The sequence below is a fragment of the Patella vulgata genome, chromosome 4 (assembly GCF_932274485.2).
Source record: "Patella vulgata chromosome 4, xgPatVulg1.2, whole genome shotgun sequence".
NCBI classification, from domain to species: Eukaryota; Metazoa; Mollusca; class Gastropoda; family Patellidae; genus Patella; species Patella vulgata.
The window spans coordinates 73,712,504-73,729,823 of NC_065882.2; the positions used below are offsets into that span (position 1 = coordinate 73,712,504).

Below are 17,320 nucleotides of genomic sequence, written 5' to 3' on the forward strand. Positions count from 1 at the left end.
GCTAAGAATGTTCATCAGTATTTTCAGACGTGATTTCTTCTTGTCAGTGGTGCAGGACATAGGACACTGTGTGGTGTATGCCCATCTTCATTAGCCTAGTCAAAGCAGAACAGTAGGACGTTAAACTCCATTTCAATAATTTGAGTACGCCCCTGATTGATTAGGGTGAAGCACTGAATAATTTAGATGATCCCTCAAATAATTTAGGTGAACTACTGAATAATTGAGTTATAAAATAAAATGGGTGAGTGACTTGTGACTGGAAAATAAAAAAAAGTTTATCCATTTTTACAGGATGTTGATTTTCTCAGATGTCTGATTTTACCATATAATAAAAGTCTGTAAGCTATAAATAGTTGAATCAGAAATGTCACGTCAGGTTAACTATTACATTCGGATCAATATGACTACTTTTCATGGAAAGTTTATAGGCCCTATTTGGAAAAATAAAATCTGTATGAAATTACTTTTATTGGAAGTTTATCGCCCCTATTTGGACAAAAAAATCAGTATGGCTAAATTCCTTTTATTGAATATTTATGTGCTCTATTTGGAAAAAAAATAAAAAAATCTTTATTGCTAAAACCAGAAAATCCAAGTTAAATCATTTTGAAGTAATGTTATCGTTTGTGTTATTAGAAAGAAACAGTTGGAAATACAATTCTCTGGAATTGAAAAGCCTCGTTCTTCGGGGAAATCATACGCATTTATGACATAAAAACTGAATAATAGCACATTTCGTTTATATTGGAATAAAAGTAACCTTTTAGAAAATTCCACGATAACATTTCATCCATTTAATTTCATTTGCGAGTCGGACTGAAAGTTGATAATATCTAGGCAGACCTTTTAAACATGACTGAAGTTGATTCAATAGCATTAACCTGATACGATCGATTCATTACCAGGCCTTTATGATCGTCCCTGTGTAAACTTGCTTATTACACTACCATATCTGTCACGATTACATAATGAACTTAACATCGTATATTTTCTTATTTTTCAGGAAAAACTATTGGTTTCGTTTTCTGATTTGGGTTCCATGGACACAAGAACAGCTCTACTACCGGTACCTCTTTGAGACTCAAGATAAACAAAAGAATTTTCACAGGGATGACACAATAGTTTTACATCTTCAGGATTCCATATTTGTGCAGGACAAGTTGTTGTGGCCTTATCAGCTGGGTTTCTAGGTAGTCGCTAAGTGGTTGTTGACAGTGGTAATTAATCCTGTTGTGTTAATAACCTTTCTATTTGTTAATAAGCAGTCGGCGCGTCAAGGTGGTTCCATTTGCTAGATCGAATATTTATAGGTGGAATGCCACAGGTTTGAATGTAGCCTACAGAGGGAGTGTTCAACTATATGAGGACACTGGATTGACTAGTCGTTTGAAAAATAATTTCAAATGTTAACAGCAGGAAGACTTATGCTGTGGCAATAAATAAGATTCTGGAACTTAGATGATTTTGAATCTTGGCAGTGTAAAGTGCTGTGCTGGAGTTCCGTGGTAATAATAAAGATTAAAAAAACTCAATTTCAAAAGTTAGCTGTGGAGAGTGCTGTGCAGAAGTTATTTGGAAATAAAATAGATTGAGAGACCTCAATAATTTCAAAAGTAGTTTCAGATGTACAGTTCAGAAGCTAAACTAAACGTAAATAAATAAGACTCAGGGATTCAGTTGAATTATTGTCATAGTGGACCTGAAAGCTTAGTACTAATTATATGTAAGAAAAGCCATTTTCATTAAAAGGAAGTCCACTAACGGATAAACGACTACAAAAGACTAAGTTTCTCTTTCAAATCAATCATAAAAGAAAGAGTTTAAGTCATCTATATCAGGATCAAGATTACATTCTAATGTCACAAGAAGCAAGAGGTTGCTATTAGGAACCAGAGACTTCTGGGGAAATATTAGTATCCTTTTAAGGATCTAAACCAAGATCTATGATTGGACAAAAACAAATGAGTAGAAAATCTTCAAGGGCATTGTATGTTTGAAAAACACATTGCTACCTGGATCACATATGTGAGCTTTTAAATGCAAAAGCTCGCCCGTTTAAATAATTGGATAAAATAAATGAGTATAAATTCTGCAAGAGCATTATTTTTTTCAAAAACAAATTGTTTGCTGTATGTCATCTGTGCGATTTTAAACATCTAGACAGTCTGTTTGTAAAATTGATTAAAAATTCGTTTGACGGGCCATATTGGAGAATTTTATTCATCGACAGAAAATAGAATATAAAAAGATTTGGTGTGACCTGTATAAGAGTGCTGTTATAATTTTTCGAATGTGAAAAAGACATAAACAATTTATGTGGTTGCAAGTGATTCAAAGAAACCAATTATAAACATTTGAGTGAACACAAGTAATGATCCAAAAAATATATTGCTGTCAAATTTAATTGGAGTTAGGTTTTCATAAACACCCGCTGTTAGAAGCAAATTGTTCATTTCTGCTTTGGTAGATTTTGTGTTAATTTGCTGGAAAGTTACTAATTCAATCTTGACACAACATTGGATTATTTGGTGGGATTTGCAGAGAAGGATTAAACCAAGTCTCAGTGGAGTCTTTTTTAGATTTTACATTTAAAATATTCTAGCTTTTATTGAACATATTTAATTCAGTTCTACATCATTAAATTCTAAAAATTAGTGGTACAACTCCCGCTAGAGAAAATCGGACAGGCACCTTACTGATTTTTTTTGACTATGGCCAGGACACAGTATCCATTTTAGTGCTTTTCAAAAATTAAACTACTTTTGTCAACTTTCCAGATAGATTCCGATTTTGACAAATTTCTATGAGACAATTAATATGTTTTCAATTTTGGTAGTTTTTACCTGAATTCTAATTCCACACTACATATCTATTGAAGCAAGAGAATAAAAGAATTGATTTTCATCAGACATAAATTGTAAAATTGCTTCGTTTAATCTAACTACATGTGTAGGTACCACTACCAAAAGAAACGACTTGTAATCTGAGATCTACTGCTGCTCTGATTGTCCTTCGGGGTGAATTTTTCCAATCAATAAGTTAATGAGACCTGTCCAGGTGTTTGGCTGGTGATATACAAATCGTGCAGGTGTCCTTTGTTACCTGTAATTAACTTATAATACAAAGTAAGCAAACTCTCAATAATTACTATTAATGTGATCTACTCGAGTACCGGTGTCTAAATGATCAATACGAAACAACGCTGGGCGAAAAAAAGAATCCATAGTCGAGGCCACTAAGATCAAATTTTCTCCTTGCTCATTGACGTAGTATATATCAATATCGTTCAACTAAGTCTCCAGATCGAAAAAAGAAAAATTAACGAGAGTTCACAGAGGACCGAATAACAAACAGATTTAGACTGATGAAGACAAAAATAAATGTTCAATAATTTTTGGAATCGATTGTGAATCCTTTATGATTGATGTGAAAAGTCTGATATGCCAATCGAGAATAATTAACAAATATTTCAAAGGATATTTTGTAATTTTCCGGCTTGGAGTTAATCAAGTTCATTGGACTATCGTAGAAGTGTAAACGTGTTTTAAATGAAAAATTCGTCCATTGTGTAAACGGACAATAATACGAATTCTGTCATTTATTTATTTTCATTAAGTAGAGATTAAATTTCGAATCAAGCAACGAAGAAATCAATAACTAAATACTATTTCTGCAATACTATTTTGTTAAAAAAAACTATTTAGAAAGGAGAATATTGATTTCATGGATGTGTGACATTTGAAAATTAAAAGCTGGACGAAAAAATTGTTTGTGCAGAAAAGTGCGTTTCCTTTAGGACATCTGAAAATCATTTCACTAGTGTTCTTGAATAACTTATTAATTTTGGAAACTGTGTTTTCAATTTTAATTTTATCTGAAACAATTATTTTATGTTTTCACATCAGCAATTCTATTTCCCCCGATTTCTATTTCTCTGCAGCCAGAAGTAGAAGAAGATTGACTTCTTGATTGTTTTTGATCTGTCGGCATTTTTCCGAGGAATGCTCCCTCAAGGGATTGAACTGTACGATTCTCAACATTAGTTTGATAATAAGTTAGTGCAGCTTCGTAGAAACCGTCAGATTACGAAACGTGTAAAATCTCCTCAAGCAAAGCAAAGGAAATAATAACGTGATAATATTCCTGTTGTTAATGACTTCACTTAATGTAAAAAAAAAAATATATCTCTCTCGGCACTAGACACGCTAAACTGTTTATAGAATAACCTGAGGTTGCTGCAAAGTGAGATTAGTCTCCAAAGTATTGGCAAATCCGAGCAGAAGATATAATAGACTCCGCTTAATCATTTGGTGAAGTTGGAAATCTGTGTTCAATTTATTGGAATTAGGTTCATATCTCCTGCCACACAGAATATCGACAATCGCATGAATTTACATTAAGCGATTGTGACGATTATTTTCGGGTGATAAGATAGAAGTTTGTTTTGCTTTATGACAGTACAATTACCTTTAAATAGAACTTTTTAAAAAAATTTTTTTTTTAATTTTGTTGTAATAGAATAAAAAAAAAAATTTGAAATGATGACTGCTACATTTAGCGATCCTGCGATCCATCGTGTGATGAGCACCAGTGCTCTTCGCATTCCTCGACAGCGATATTCATTTTGGACAAGGTGAGATTTATTTCATTTTTTGTATTTTGTTTTAAATGTATTGTGGTGATCAACTGCATGGTCTCTCTCAAATCCTTCCTATCAATATGGGAGGTGACTGGCCGATTGGTGCTCTTATGCCCTTTAGATCATAAGGTCTGTCATTGAGACCAGTTTTGATTTCGGGGGGTTGGATGGCTGAATGGTTAGCGTGCGCACGCTGTATCATAAAGTCTGTCATTGAGTCGACTGGCATGGTTTCGATTTCCTTTGTTGTACGTGACAAGGAGTAGGGTCGCCTGTCCAACCTCGTGGGTTTTCTCCGGGTCCTCCGGTTTCCTCCCACTGCTAAATACCCCTATGCGCAAGTGAATTATTGAAATAAAATTCAAACCATGTGTTAGTCCCGAAATGACCTAGTTTGTGTCGAATGGATGTTAAACCCCATTTCTCTCTCTCTCTCTCTCTCTCTCTCTCTCTCTCTCTCTCTCTCCAGTTTTGATTCCAAGCTTGTACATGACAAGGAGTTGAGTTGCCTCATAGGTTTTCTCTAGGACCTCTGTGGATGTAAAAGAATCCATCACAGTTGGAAATCGACGAAAAGTCAGCTGAAACGCAACCGTCGAGAGTCCAGGCTGCCAACTTTGCATGGTACTATAAATTACCGTATGTCAGTTTCAAAACGACTTTTCCAAAATATTCACGAGACAATATTTGATTATTTACCGAGTCAGGGAGATATTTACATACTATATGTGCTGGTTATGTAAAATCACGTATTGAGACGTTAAAATCCATTCCATTTTTTTCTTTCTTTGATGATAGACAAGATTATAACAATCACCCAGTCATCACTCTGTTCATCATTTCTTCGTCATGTGGTCCTATATATGTTCTACAACCATGACATTAGTCTGGCCTGCAGTCTACAGAAATACAAGTTATCTCATCGTACTGTACTATACTTATTTGGTCAGTTTCTGTCCTTTGCTGGGGGATGGATGGCCGAGGGGTGGATGGCCGAATGGCTGGTGCATGTGCGTTGTATCATAAGGTCTGTCATTGGTTTCAATTCCCCGGTTGTCTGTGACAAGGAGTAGGGTCGACTGTCTAACCTTGTGGGTTTTCTCCAGGTCTTCCGGTTTTCTCCAACTGCTAAAGACCCCTACACGATAACAAATTATTGAAATAAAATTAAACCATGTTAGTCCCGAAATGACCTAGTTTGTGTCGTGTGGATGTTAAACCCCATTTCTCTCTCTCTTTTCTGCCCTTTTTTCATAGACTGGACCTAGGGGAGCAGAAATCGAACCTCTAAGATTCGCTAAAATCTTTTGATGGGCCTCTTTTGATCTGATAGAACCTATGTCGGGAGATTATTTATCAAGCTCTGATATTTTGATTATGTTTTCTTAATTAAATCATAAATAATCAATGTGAATACATTTCAGCTTGAATTATGCAGAGGAAAAAGAATAAAATTCGTGCACAAAGACTTTAAATGAGAAAATTTCCATAATGGACAATCTAATTAAATCACTGCATTGCTTTTCAGATTACGTTTGGAGTCTTCAATATTATGAAGACTTTTGAATATTACATTTTTTTTTCAGGTGATTCAGTTTCAATAACATATATTTTTGATTATGAATAACTGACTTTTTTTCTTTATTTATAAGACAAAATTATTTTATATATGTTATATGTTAATGTTGATACTAAAAAACACAACACAATTTATATGGAAAACATTAACTGGTTTATACACATAGAAGGGAGTAGGGTCGCCTGTTGAACCTCATGGGTTTTCCCCGGGTCCTCCAGTTTCCTCCCACTGCTAAAGACCTCTACGCGCATGCAAATTATTGAAATAAGATTGAACCATATGTTAGTCCTGAAATGACATAGTTTATGTCGAGTGGACGTTATACCCCATTTCTCTCTCTAGATACACATATAGGATGACGTTTCGACAAGTATTCTCTTATCGTTTTCAAGTACAAATTATCTAACAATAATATTTTTATTTTATGCTTCTTAATTAAATGTTAAATAATCAGTTTGAGTATATTTTAATGTGGTTAAGTTGTGAAAAACTAAATATTGTCCAAAAAATGCAAATAACGCTGAGTGACTACTCATAGAGTAGTAAGTTATAGATCAAGAGCAGATCAGTTTCATTTCCAGTAAATGGAGTTGTTTCCCTTGAATTGATAATAATAGTAATGGCATTTTACTTTTGACTAAGAATAATATTTTGTGTTTATGAAATACTTCTTTAAGTTTGTTAATAATAATTTGATCAAAACATTCTTGTACTTATAGAAATGATAGAAAATTGATTTTTTTGTTGATATGTTAAAAAGGGTGGGACTGTCCGATTTTCATTGGATTTGAATCTGATCTGCCGTTCAACTACTGTTCATGATTAAACACATAAATGGATTATCAAGACTTTGTTAATTATCGTAAGAATGACTATCGAGGCTACAGAGATTTTAAAATAAGGTTTTCTCGACTTAGAATGAAGCAATTTGACAGAAATTTTCAGCATAATCCATTTACATCATCTAGTTTTTAACTATTATAGTGAGAACTACCAGCTCTTTATCTAATCTCCCATAATGTATCTTTAAGCTCTGTGTTTCCAGAATTCTTAAAGAATGTCACTCACTGTAAACAAGTGTTATTTGAATAGCCTACCAATTTAAGAATTAGAGTTTTCAAACTCCATATTTGAAATATGTGGAGCTTTGTAAGATTCAATAAGTTTCTAGATGACCACGCTACTTATCTTGTTGTTCTTGTTCTGAAAAAAAAAACCCACGGCTTTACCAAATCAAGTATGAATGACATGAAACTTGGCATGCTTGCAGTTCTTTGGACAATTGTGCATCAATTAACAGACTGTGATTTTTGAAAAGACGCCATAATTCCAAGATGGCTGCAATGTCGTTGCGCTTGTTTCCTGGTCCATATTGTACTATCGTGCCTGTTATAATGAAAGCAGATTTTCATCTTACGAAACTAGTGCATAAAATTTGATCAAACCAGAACTTTAATTTCTGACCCAATTGAAAGAGATTCTGTTAGGGATTTATAGATTATTGACCAATAGAATGGAAAACGAATAAATACATATATTAATATATATGTATACAATTCAGTCAATAGATAAATACATGATCTAATCAACATTTAATCTACGGGATGCAGTCAAGCGCGAAACACGTTCAATAACACCCCTTCCAATCAATAATAAATACTAAGAGCTCTTCCTTAATCTTGCGTACATACAAAAGGTGAAAATCTATTGTCGACTATTTGGTTAGGTACATTATTGACCTATATTATCTAATTGAGAATTTTCCTACGCAGAAAATGTCACGACTTATGATAATCAATGATCACTTTATGTTATTAAAAACAAGTATTTTTTTTTTGTTTTTGTGGGAAAGAGAATCGGCCCATTCTTTAGGAAAGCATTTGGTTTTGGCTGCCAGGAAAATCTTTTACACATTTCCCATTTTATTGTATATATTAAAACTTGCATTTATTTAAAATGACTTAAAAAAGGGAAAAGTCAAAGAGACAAACTGTCCAGCCAGTCAATTTCCCATATATTTTGTTTATCAAGACATCTTTTTAAAAGAATACGACAATTTTTAGCGTTATCTTTAATTATAAATCAATATTTCAAATTATTTAAATAAAATTGAACCATTTGTTAGTCCCGAAATTACCTAGTTTGTATCGAGTGGATGTTTAGCCCAATTGCTCTCTATAGTTTGTTATTCCGAGACAAATAGAATTTCTTGCGAATTTCAGACTAATAGAGGCTGACAATCCTTGCCATGTGTTCGACCCTCATGTTGGCTGAGAAAGTTTATCAGGATTTCCTGGAATGGTTCCCCTTTGTCAGTGATGCAGGACAGAGGGCTAGGCAAGGGATAATGTTTAGTCGTTTGGATGTGACAAAAAATGAGGTCCTGTATACCCAGGCATGGGACAATGTTTAATCGTTTGGATGGGATAAAAAAAAACGAGATCCAGTGTATCCAGGCATGGGACAATGTTTAGTCGTTTGGATGGGACAAAAAAACGAGGTCTTGTTTAGCAATTGGTGTGTACGTAAGGAGATAGTTGATTGTGTGGGGGTAAGGTGGAGGGTAGGTGAGGAGATCGTCGATTGTGTATTGTTGTTGGGGAGTGGGGGGTAGGTGGAGATCGAGTCGATTCGATTGTTTGTAGTGGTGATTGACATCAGGTTTAACAGTTGATTGTGTGGGGGTGAGGTAGAGTGTATATATAATAGTGGAGGGTAGGTGAGGAGATCGTCGATTGTGTATTGTTGTTGGGGAGTTGGAGGGGTGGGGGGTAGGTGGAGATCGAGTCGATTGTTTATAGTGGTGATTGACATCAGGTTTAACAGTTGATTGTGTGGGGGTGAGGTAGAGTGTATATATAATAGTGGAGGGTAGGTGAGGAGATAGTCGATTGTGTATTGTTGTTGGGGAGTGGGGGGTAGGTGGAGATCGAGTCGATTCGATTGTTTGTAGTGGTGATTGACATCGGGTTTATCACCCACCAATCCCAACATTTCCTCTCATGGTTTCAGGGTGGATGAGGCATTGATTCCTTTTCACATTTATTTCCAATTAAACGGAGATATATTCGGTTTGTTACTTCAGTGTTGTCGATAACAGGAATTATGAGAGCTAAATTATTTTCATGCGGTCTAAGCTTCCATTGAATACTTTATTAGACGAAGCCTTCAGGTCTAATCTTCTTAGGCTGCCAGAATTTTCTTTAGTAGTCCAGTCTATATTTAGTTCTTTATTTCTGTTTCTGCTTGACTTTAAGTAATTACGTCTGTCTTTAATAAATGCAAGTTGACTACTAGTAAAAATTTCTTACCAAATTCCTTCCTGGTTATTTCATAGTAGATATTTCCCACGAAATTCTTTGGTGATTATTGGATCATTTGAAGAGAGAGAGAAATGGGGTTTAACATCCACTCGACACAAACTAGGTCATTTCGGGACTAACACATGGTTCAATTGTATTTCAATAATTCGCTTGCGCATAGGGGTCTTTAGCAGTGGGAGGAAACCGGAGGACCCAGAGAAAACCCAAGAGGTTGGATCATTTAAAGAGCTTTTGGTTAAAGAGAGAGAGAAATGGGGTTTAACATCCACTTGACACAAACTAGGTCATTTCGAGACTAACATATGGTTCAATTTTTTTTCAATAATTCACTGCATGTAGGGGTCTTTAGTAGTGGGAGGCAACCGGCGACCCCACTCCTTGTCACATACAACCGGAGAATCGAAACCACGCCAGTTAACTCAATGATAGACCTTATGATGCAACACGCACACAATAACCATTCAAGAACTTTTGGGTTAATATTTAAAGATGGTAGCGATATGGATGTACACAATGACTATCAATAAATATTTTCCTATCATATTCCTTGGTAATTGTTAGCTATATGGTTTTAATTTGATTATAAATAAATATTTTACTACCAAATTTCATTTTAATTGTTTGATATTTTAAAGGACTGTTGGGTTAATGTATAAAGAAATGAAGTTTAATGAAATAGAATGGGGTTTAACATCCTACTGTTCTGCTCCGGCTGGGCTAATGAAGACGGGCATATGCCATATAGTGTGCTATGAGGTAAATTTTGCCCGGACTGTGGCACTACTGCCTACTCTTATATCGAATTCCAACTGCCAAAGTATATTTTACGTGCACGTCAATATGTACACGGGACCTCGGTTTTTCATCCCATCCAAAGACTGGACAGCTGTCCTTGTAAAAATATATATAAAGATGACAGTGATATGGATATGTGCCATGAGCACCAAATTTTCCTACGATTGTCAGGGTAATTGTTTAATATTTAAAGGAATGTTGGTTAGATATTTAAAGATAGTAGCGATATGGATTTTGTGGTAATTGTTATTTAATGACAATGTTAAGGGTACTAGACTCATGACTAGAATGTACAGGGTTGGAATCCCAGAAGAGTCTCAGGATTTTCTAAGCTCAGTGTTATCTAGTCGTTTGGATGGGATGAAAAATTGCGACCACCTTTGTACATAAAAGAACCCTTGGCAGTTTGAAATCAATGAAGAGTAGGTGGAAAAGGTCAATGTCAGGGAAAAATTCACCTTCTTGTTAGTCTCAAAATGACCAAAGTATTGTGTTTACATTAAACCCCTCCTTTCATTTGCTTGAGTTAGTATTATAGATAATATATTTTGGACAGTTAAACCCCATTTCATTTGCTCGAGTTTGAACGATACATAATAGATTTTGAACAGTTATCTGAAATCGGGGGGGGGGGGGCGCACAAATGGTTTAATGTGTGCTTTTGACCATATGGTCTGTCATTGAGTCAAGTGGCATGGTTAGGCCAGCGTTTCCCATCTTGTATAGTCACCTGTCCAACCTTATAGGTTTTCTCCAGGTCCTCCAGCTTCCTCCCACTGTTAAAGACCCCTTCGAGCAAGCGAATTATTGAAATTAAATTTAATCATATGTTAGTGTGAAAAAGACCTAGTTTGTCTAAAGTGGACCTTAATCTCTCTCTCTCTCTCTGAAATTGTTGTTTACTGGTGTCTAAACTTGTCCCGATTTATGTTAATATTTGAGTAGACGTATTGATCAACATATTTATGGCTGTATTTTTAATTGCAATTTCATCATCTCAAGTTATTGTTAGAATTTGCGTCTGAGAATAGAATTAGGTGCTGTTCAAAGAAAATCGTCAAGGAAACAAAACAAGGAAACATGATAATCTAATTAATATTATAAAAGCGCATCAAAAATAGATGTGAAATGGTATACCTTGCCTCATGTATATCTTCCATCCTCTGGTTTCCTCCCACTGCCAAACAAGATCCCTGGGGTGGCCTGTCACACCTCGTGGGTTTTCTTAGGGTCTGTCATTGAGTCACCTTGCGGGGTTTCGATTCCCTGGTTGTACGTGACAAGGAGTAGGGTCACCTGTCCTCCACCATGTGGTAAAGTCACAATGCTAATACATTTGACCAAGCAAGCCTGTCGTATAAATGAAGTTTGTTTTTTGTCCGCCAGTCAAGAAAAGATTTAGACACAATGGCTAATATAACATCAAAATATATATATAAAGGAATTTGAAATATTGTAATAGAAAGCATATCAAATAAATTCAGTTTGTTCATCAATCGAGAACTATTTTTTTCTTGTGAGATTTACAGTTAAGAAAAGATTAAGACACAATGGCTATATATGAATTTGAAATATTGTAAACATGATGAGCAATAGAAAGCATGTCAAATAAATTCAGTTTGTTCATCAGTCGAGAACAATTTTTTTTCTTGTGAGATTTACAGTTAAGAAAAGATTAAGACACAATGGCTAATAGAACGTCAATATATATATATATATATATATATATATGAATTTGAAATATTGTAAACATAATAAGCTATAGCGAGACTGTAATAAAAGGTTGTTTAACATCAAGTATTAACGATAGTCGAGTTGTCATTTATCTGTACCGTTGTGTAGACGTCTGTATATAGCAAGCAGATTCAAGTCTTCAACAAGTGTTGGCTATAGCATATTAGGTATTGATCAGCTTTTGCTAGGGAAAAACAGTCCAAGAGAATCTTACTGAGACTCACGACTGAGACTTGAAAAGAGTGGATCTCTGAGTGGCTTAATGCTTCAGTCATGTTGTAGAGAGACTATATAGTAATAATACCACAGAGAGAGAAAATCGCAAGGAGAAACCTTACCAACGTTTTGTGTGTTCTGTGTTGGTTCTTCTTCAGCCATGACTACTTTCGTGTTAGTCATAGGATGTAGTAGTTATAATACATGATGTAAATGGAATAGCCCTTTCTCTCTTTATCTGTATAAGACATTATTCTTAATGTTGTGCTACAGACAAACAGAAGTTACCAGATAATTCATAGAATATATGTGCCTCTGTGCTAGTGTTTACTACATTTGTATATCTTAGAGTAAACCTTGTTCAGTGGTGTTTACATCAACGACTTCTTCGAGATTTTTAAGATTTGATTTTAAAATCGATCTGGTCTTATTTCATCTCCCTTCTTGATGTTTCTGAGAATGACGTCAATCATATCAGCTTTAATCAGGATTTTTTCATTTTTTGTCAAAATGGAATGAAGATGGATCACCATGGCTGCTAATTTGTGCAACATGCCAGTTTGGGAAATATTAAAAAAAGTAAACAGATTTACGATTTAAATGCGATCGGAAATCTATTCGTCAATTAATGGTTTATATCTCAAGTTTTATTTTCATCTCTAGAATGTCGATTCTCGGCGAGTTAGTGGATAATTTATTTGGAATCAATGATTGTGGTTTCAGACATGATAAATGATATGTCCATCATACCGGCGTATATATATCAATTTATCGTATCTACATATCCCAAATTTCGGATTTTTCACGGAGGTCAATATTTCTGAAATGAGTTTACGTGGCCAGTGATGTATAAATTGTGATATGGTTTAACGTTTCACAATTCCAAGCTTCAATACTCGTCGAACAAGTTCTTAACATACATTAATTTGTGTGACGTTATTTTTTTCAATATCTTTTATGATTTTTTGAGATTGAGGCAGACGGCAGAATTACAATATTATTGTTGGTATTTTGACTTCAGTGTCATTGTGATATATGTTGAAGTGAATTGACCCATTACTGCTTGACAAACAATTTGAATACAGGGTAGAAAATTGTTAAAATTTGTTAAAAGGAATTTTTTTGGACGGTGTTATAAATTATCACGTGCTGTGTCAATAATGTATTTTTATTGTGAATGAGTTTTTTCAATTTGTATGTATTCTGCGTCTGATATTGGAAGTGTATATTTTTAGGCAACATATGTGTGTTTTATTGGTTTTTGATATAATTTCAATAAGATCTTGGGTGAAATTTCTTGTGTTATGAGTTATTGATTTTGGGAGTTCATTGTAAACACCAGGGACAAACCTCGGAAACAACTAAAATTGTCCTAATCTGGAAACATAATTGGTATATCAGACTTCTTTCACTTGTCAAGATTGAAGAATATTTTTCCCTCGTGGTGTGAAAATTGGGGGAAATCGTGCTATGACTTAGAACTCTCTTTGTCTCTCCCAAAAGGTTGAGACCGAAATTAGGCCTATAGAAATATTGTGATAAGACCAGTGATATTATATTAAACACAACTTTATTTTTACTGCATAGGCTAATTACAAGATCTTGGGACGTGTTGCCGCTGGTTTTTATTTTTTTCAGCAGTGAATATTTCAGTAAGATAGCTGTCAAAATGATGCAGAAATTGCAATTCCTTACGCCAAACTTCCGACGTAATGGGAAAGTTAACATGGCGAAAGGCTCATCAGCCGATAAAACAAAAGATAAAACTAAAGATAAAGCTAAAAGACGTCAATCTGTGATTTTTACTTCCAGACATGCGGAGGATATGATAGTGACCCCGTTTGCCCAGATTTTAGCATCATTACGCAGTGTTCGTAATAATTACATCAACTTAACCAACGTGACAAACAGCAAAGAAAGGTAAGTGGTTATTTGTATTAGTAAATATCATTGCAATTATAAGTAGTATCTTAATGAATATCGCAACAATTAATATAAAGTACATACATGATCAAGATCATTACATGATGTCCCTGCATAGAAGCTCACAAGTCAACTATGTGCTGCACACCCCCATGGAACGACACGACACAGGTCACCTTGCTTCTTCACAAGACATAACCACGCATGGCAGGTCACCACGTTACCAAGCATGGTATATGCATGACGTAATCATACATGGCAGGTCTCCCTAGAACGGCATACACGACATAATCATACATGGCAGGTCTCTCTAAAACCAATAAAGGCAAGTTGCCATGTTGCCATACAACCATAGGTCGCCTTCCTTCCATATATGGTGTCATCATACAACCATACATGACAGGTCTCCATACAATCACAACTCACAAGGTCAGCATGACAGGTCACAATCCGGTCACAAAAGACTGAGTCAGCATACAGCCATACCTGATGGGACATCACACAACTATACCTGATGGGACACCACACAACTAACATGATGGGACACCACACAACCATACATGATGGGACATCACACAATCAACATGATGGGACACCACACAACCAACATGATGGGACACCACACAACCATACATGATGGGACATCACACAACCATACCTGATGGGACACCACACAACCAACATGATGATCCAGAATAAAAGCAATGGCATATCACCATACAACCATACATGATGAGACACCACACAACCATACATGATAAATTACTGCACAACCGTACCTGTTGGGACACCACATAACCAACATGAGGGGGCACCACACAACCATACATGATGGGACACCACACAACCATACTTGATGGGACACCACACAACCAACATGATGATCCAGAATAAAAGCAATGGCATATCACCATACAACCATAAATGACAAGTTCTCATACAAACCTCCGGTAATTGTTTGCCTTGCAACCACAGTACAGACATAAATCAGATTGTCATTAAATTAATTTTACTAATTAAGCAGCGTCGAGAAATTACCATAATTATAAGGCACACAGTAACCAGAGATAATGAGAAATGAAAAGATCTCATCACACAAATTGGCAGAACTTCTTAATTACCACAGCAAAAGATCAGTGTCATAGATAGATTAATATTGATGAACTATCCCAGCACACATTCATGTTGGTTTATTTACAAAATTAGCTCAGTTCAGCACACAAACATGTTTATTCATTAAGGAGATTAGATCAGCACACAATTGTTGCTCAATTATTAAGGAGCTTAGCTCAGTACACAATCATGTTGATTTATTTGATGACCTTAGTTCAGCACACAATCATGCTGATTTATTTGAGGACCTTAGTTCAGCACACAATCATGTTAACCTATTCAGCACACAATCATGTTAACTTATTAAAGGGCTTAGTTCAGCACACAATCATGTTGACTTATTAAAGGGCTTAGTTTAGCACACAATCATGTTAACTTATTAAAGGACTTAATTCACCACACAATCATGTTAAACTATTAAAGGGCTTAGTTCAGGACACAATCATGTTCATTTCTGAAGGAGCTTAGATTAGTCCAGAATTATGTTGATTTATTAAGGAGCTTACTCAGTGCACAATTCTGGTGATTTTTTAAGGAATTTAGGTCCGCACACAATTGTAATCACACAATTGTTTTGATTTAATAAAGAGGTTAGGTCAGCGTACAACAATGTTGACATATTAAAGGGCTTAGGTCAGCACACAATCAAATGGATTATTTGACATTTATTTATGAAAAAAAAATATCAACAGTAGATACCCGGTAATCTCTCAACTTCGATCAATCAAATTAAATAGAGGCCCATCAAAAGAATTTACCTTGGCTTGATTAAATTGCCAATCTGAAATAAATGCATATCACACAATTTTGGTTAATGATAAAATATAATGAATCTAATTTCCCAGGCACGTGTTCTCTGCACACCCAAAGAAGGGTTTATCGAGTCATGTGGTGTGGTTTCAATTCCACATGACAGCGAGTAGGGTCAGCTTGCTGAATCTTGTGGGTTTTCTCCATGTCCTCCTGTTTTGTCCCCTAGTTGATTATTGCACATAAAATAACCTTTGACAGTTGGAATTTGAAATAAGAGTAGGCCGTAGCGCACAGCTGTTATGGCAAAATTTCCCTTATGGCTCACTGTATTGTGTAGGTACTTATCCAATAGCCCAGTCGCTGCAGAAAAGTAAGATGTTAATCCGCATTTCAATTTTCCCTGCAATTGGCCGAGAAAGTTCATCCAGATTTTCCGGCGTGGTTTCCCCTTGTCAGTGATGCAGGACGGAGGGCCTGACAAGGACAGCTGTCTAGTCGTTCGGATGGGACAAATACCCGAGGTCCCGTGTACATATTGGCGTGCACGTAAATGGCAGTTGAAATTCGATATAAGAGTAGGCCGTAGCGCCGCTGCCTGGGCAAAATTTCCCTCATAGCACACTGTATGGCGTATGCCCGTCTTCATTAGCCCAGTTTAGGAGCAGAACAGTAGGACGTTAAACCCCATTTCATTTCATTTTTCTGTCTTTCTCAACATATTTTCAAGCAGGTCTATTATAAGTTATCCATTATTTTCCTCTAACACAAAAAGTACACATACTTTCTGACTAATCTAACACATCTTCACACCTATAATTGTTATTACCTGCCAAAATATTTTGATTTATTTTGCGGTTATTGGTACAAAAATGACGTTGGTACATGGAATGATGTAATGGTTTTAAATAACGTTAACAAAAGTAAGAAACATTACATACTAAGGCCAAACCAGTTTGAATTTCTGTTTTATGGAACACCTGTTGAAACTTGGCTTTCTATTTGTTTGATGGGAGAACGGGGGGCTGTGATGAATTCTACCATACTTATTCTACCAATGAGCATTGGAATTGTTTTGATGGTTGAGTGGTCTAATGCATGAGCTTTAGATCATAAGGTCTGACACTGTGTCATTAATTTCCATCCAAAGCTTGTATGTTACAAGAAGTAGGGTTGTCAGCCCAACCCTGTGGGTCCTCCAGTTTCCTCCGAATACTAATTATAGAAATTTGTTTGTGTTGAGTG

At 35.5% G+C, this 17,320-nt stretch overlaps 1 protein-coding gene across 1 annotated transcript in view; it reads left to right on the forward strand.

Annotated features, from left to right (window-relative positions):
* The first annotated feature begins 4,484 nt into the window (after positions 1-4,484).
* Positions 4,485-17,320, forward strand: part of LOC126819777 (cAMP-specific 3',5'-cyclic phosphodiesterase 4D) — a 127,260-nt gene continuing 114,424 nt past the window's right edge. The window contains exons 1-2 of the mRNA XM_050547999.2: positions 4,485-4,636; positions 14,102-14,209. Of these exons, the coding sequence (XP_050403956.1) occupies positions 4,542-4,636; positions 14,102-14,209 (203 nt within the window). The 5' untranslated portion in view covers positions 4,485-4,541. The remainder of the gene's footprint in view (positions 4,637-14,101; positions 14,210-17,320) is intronic.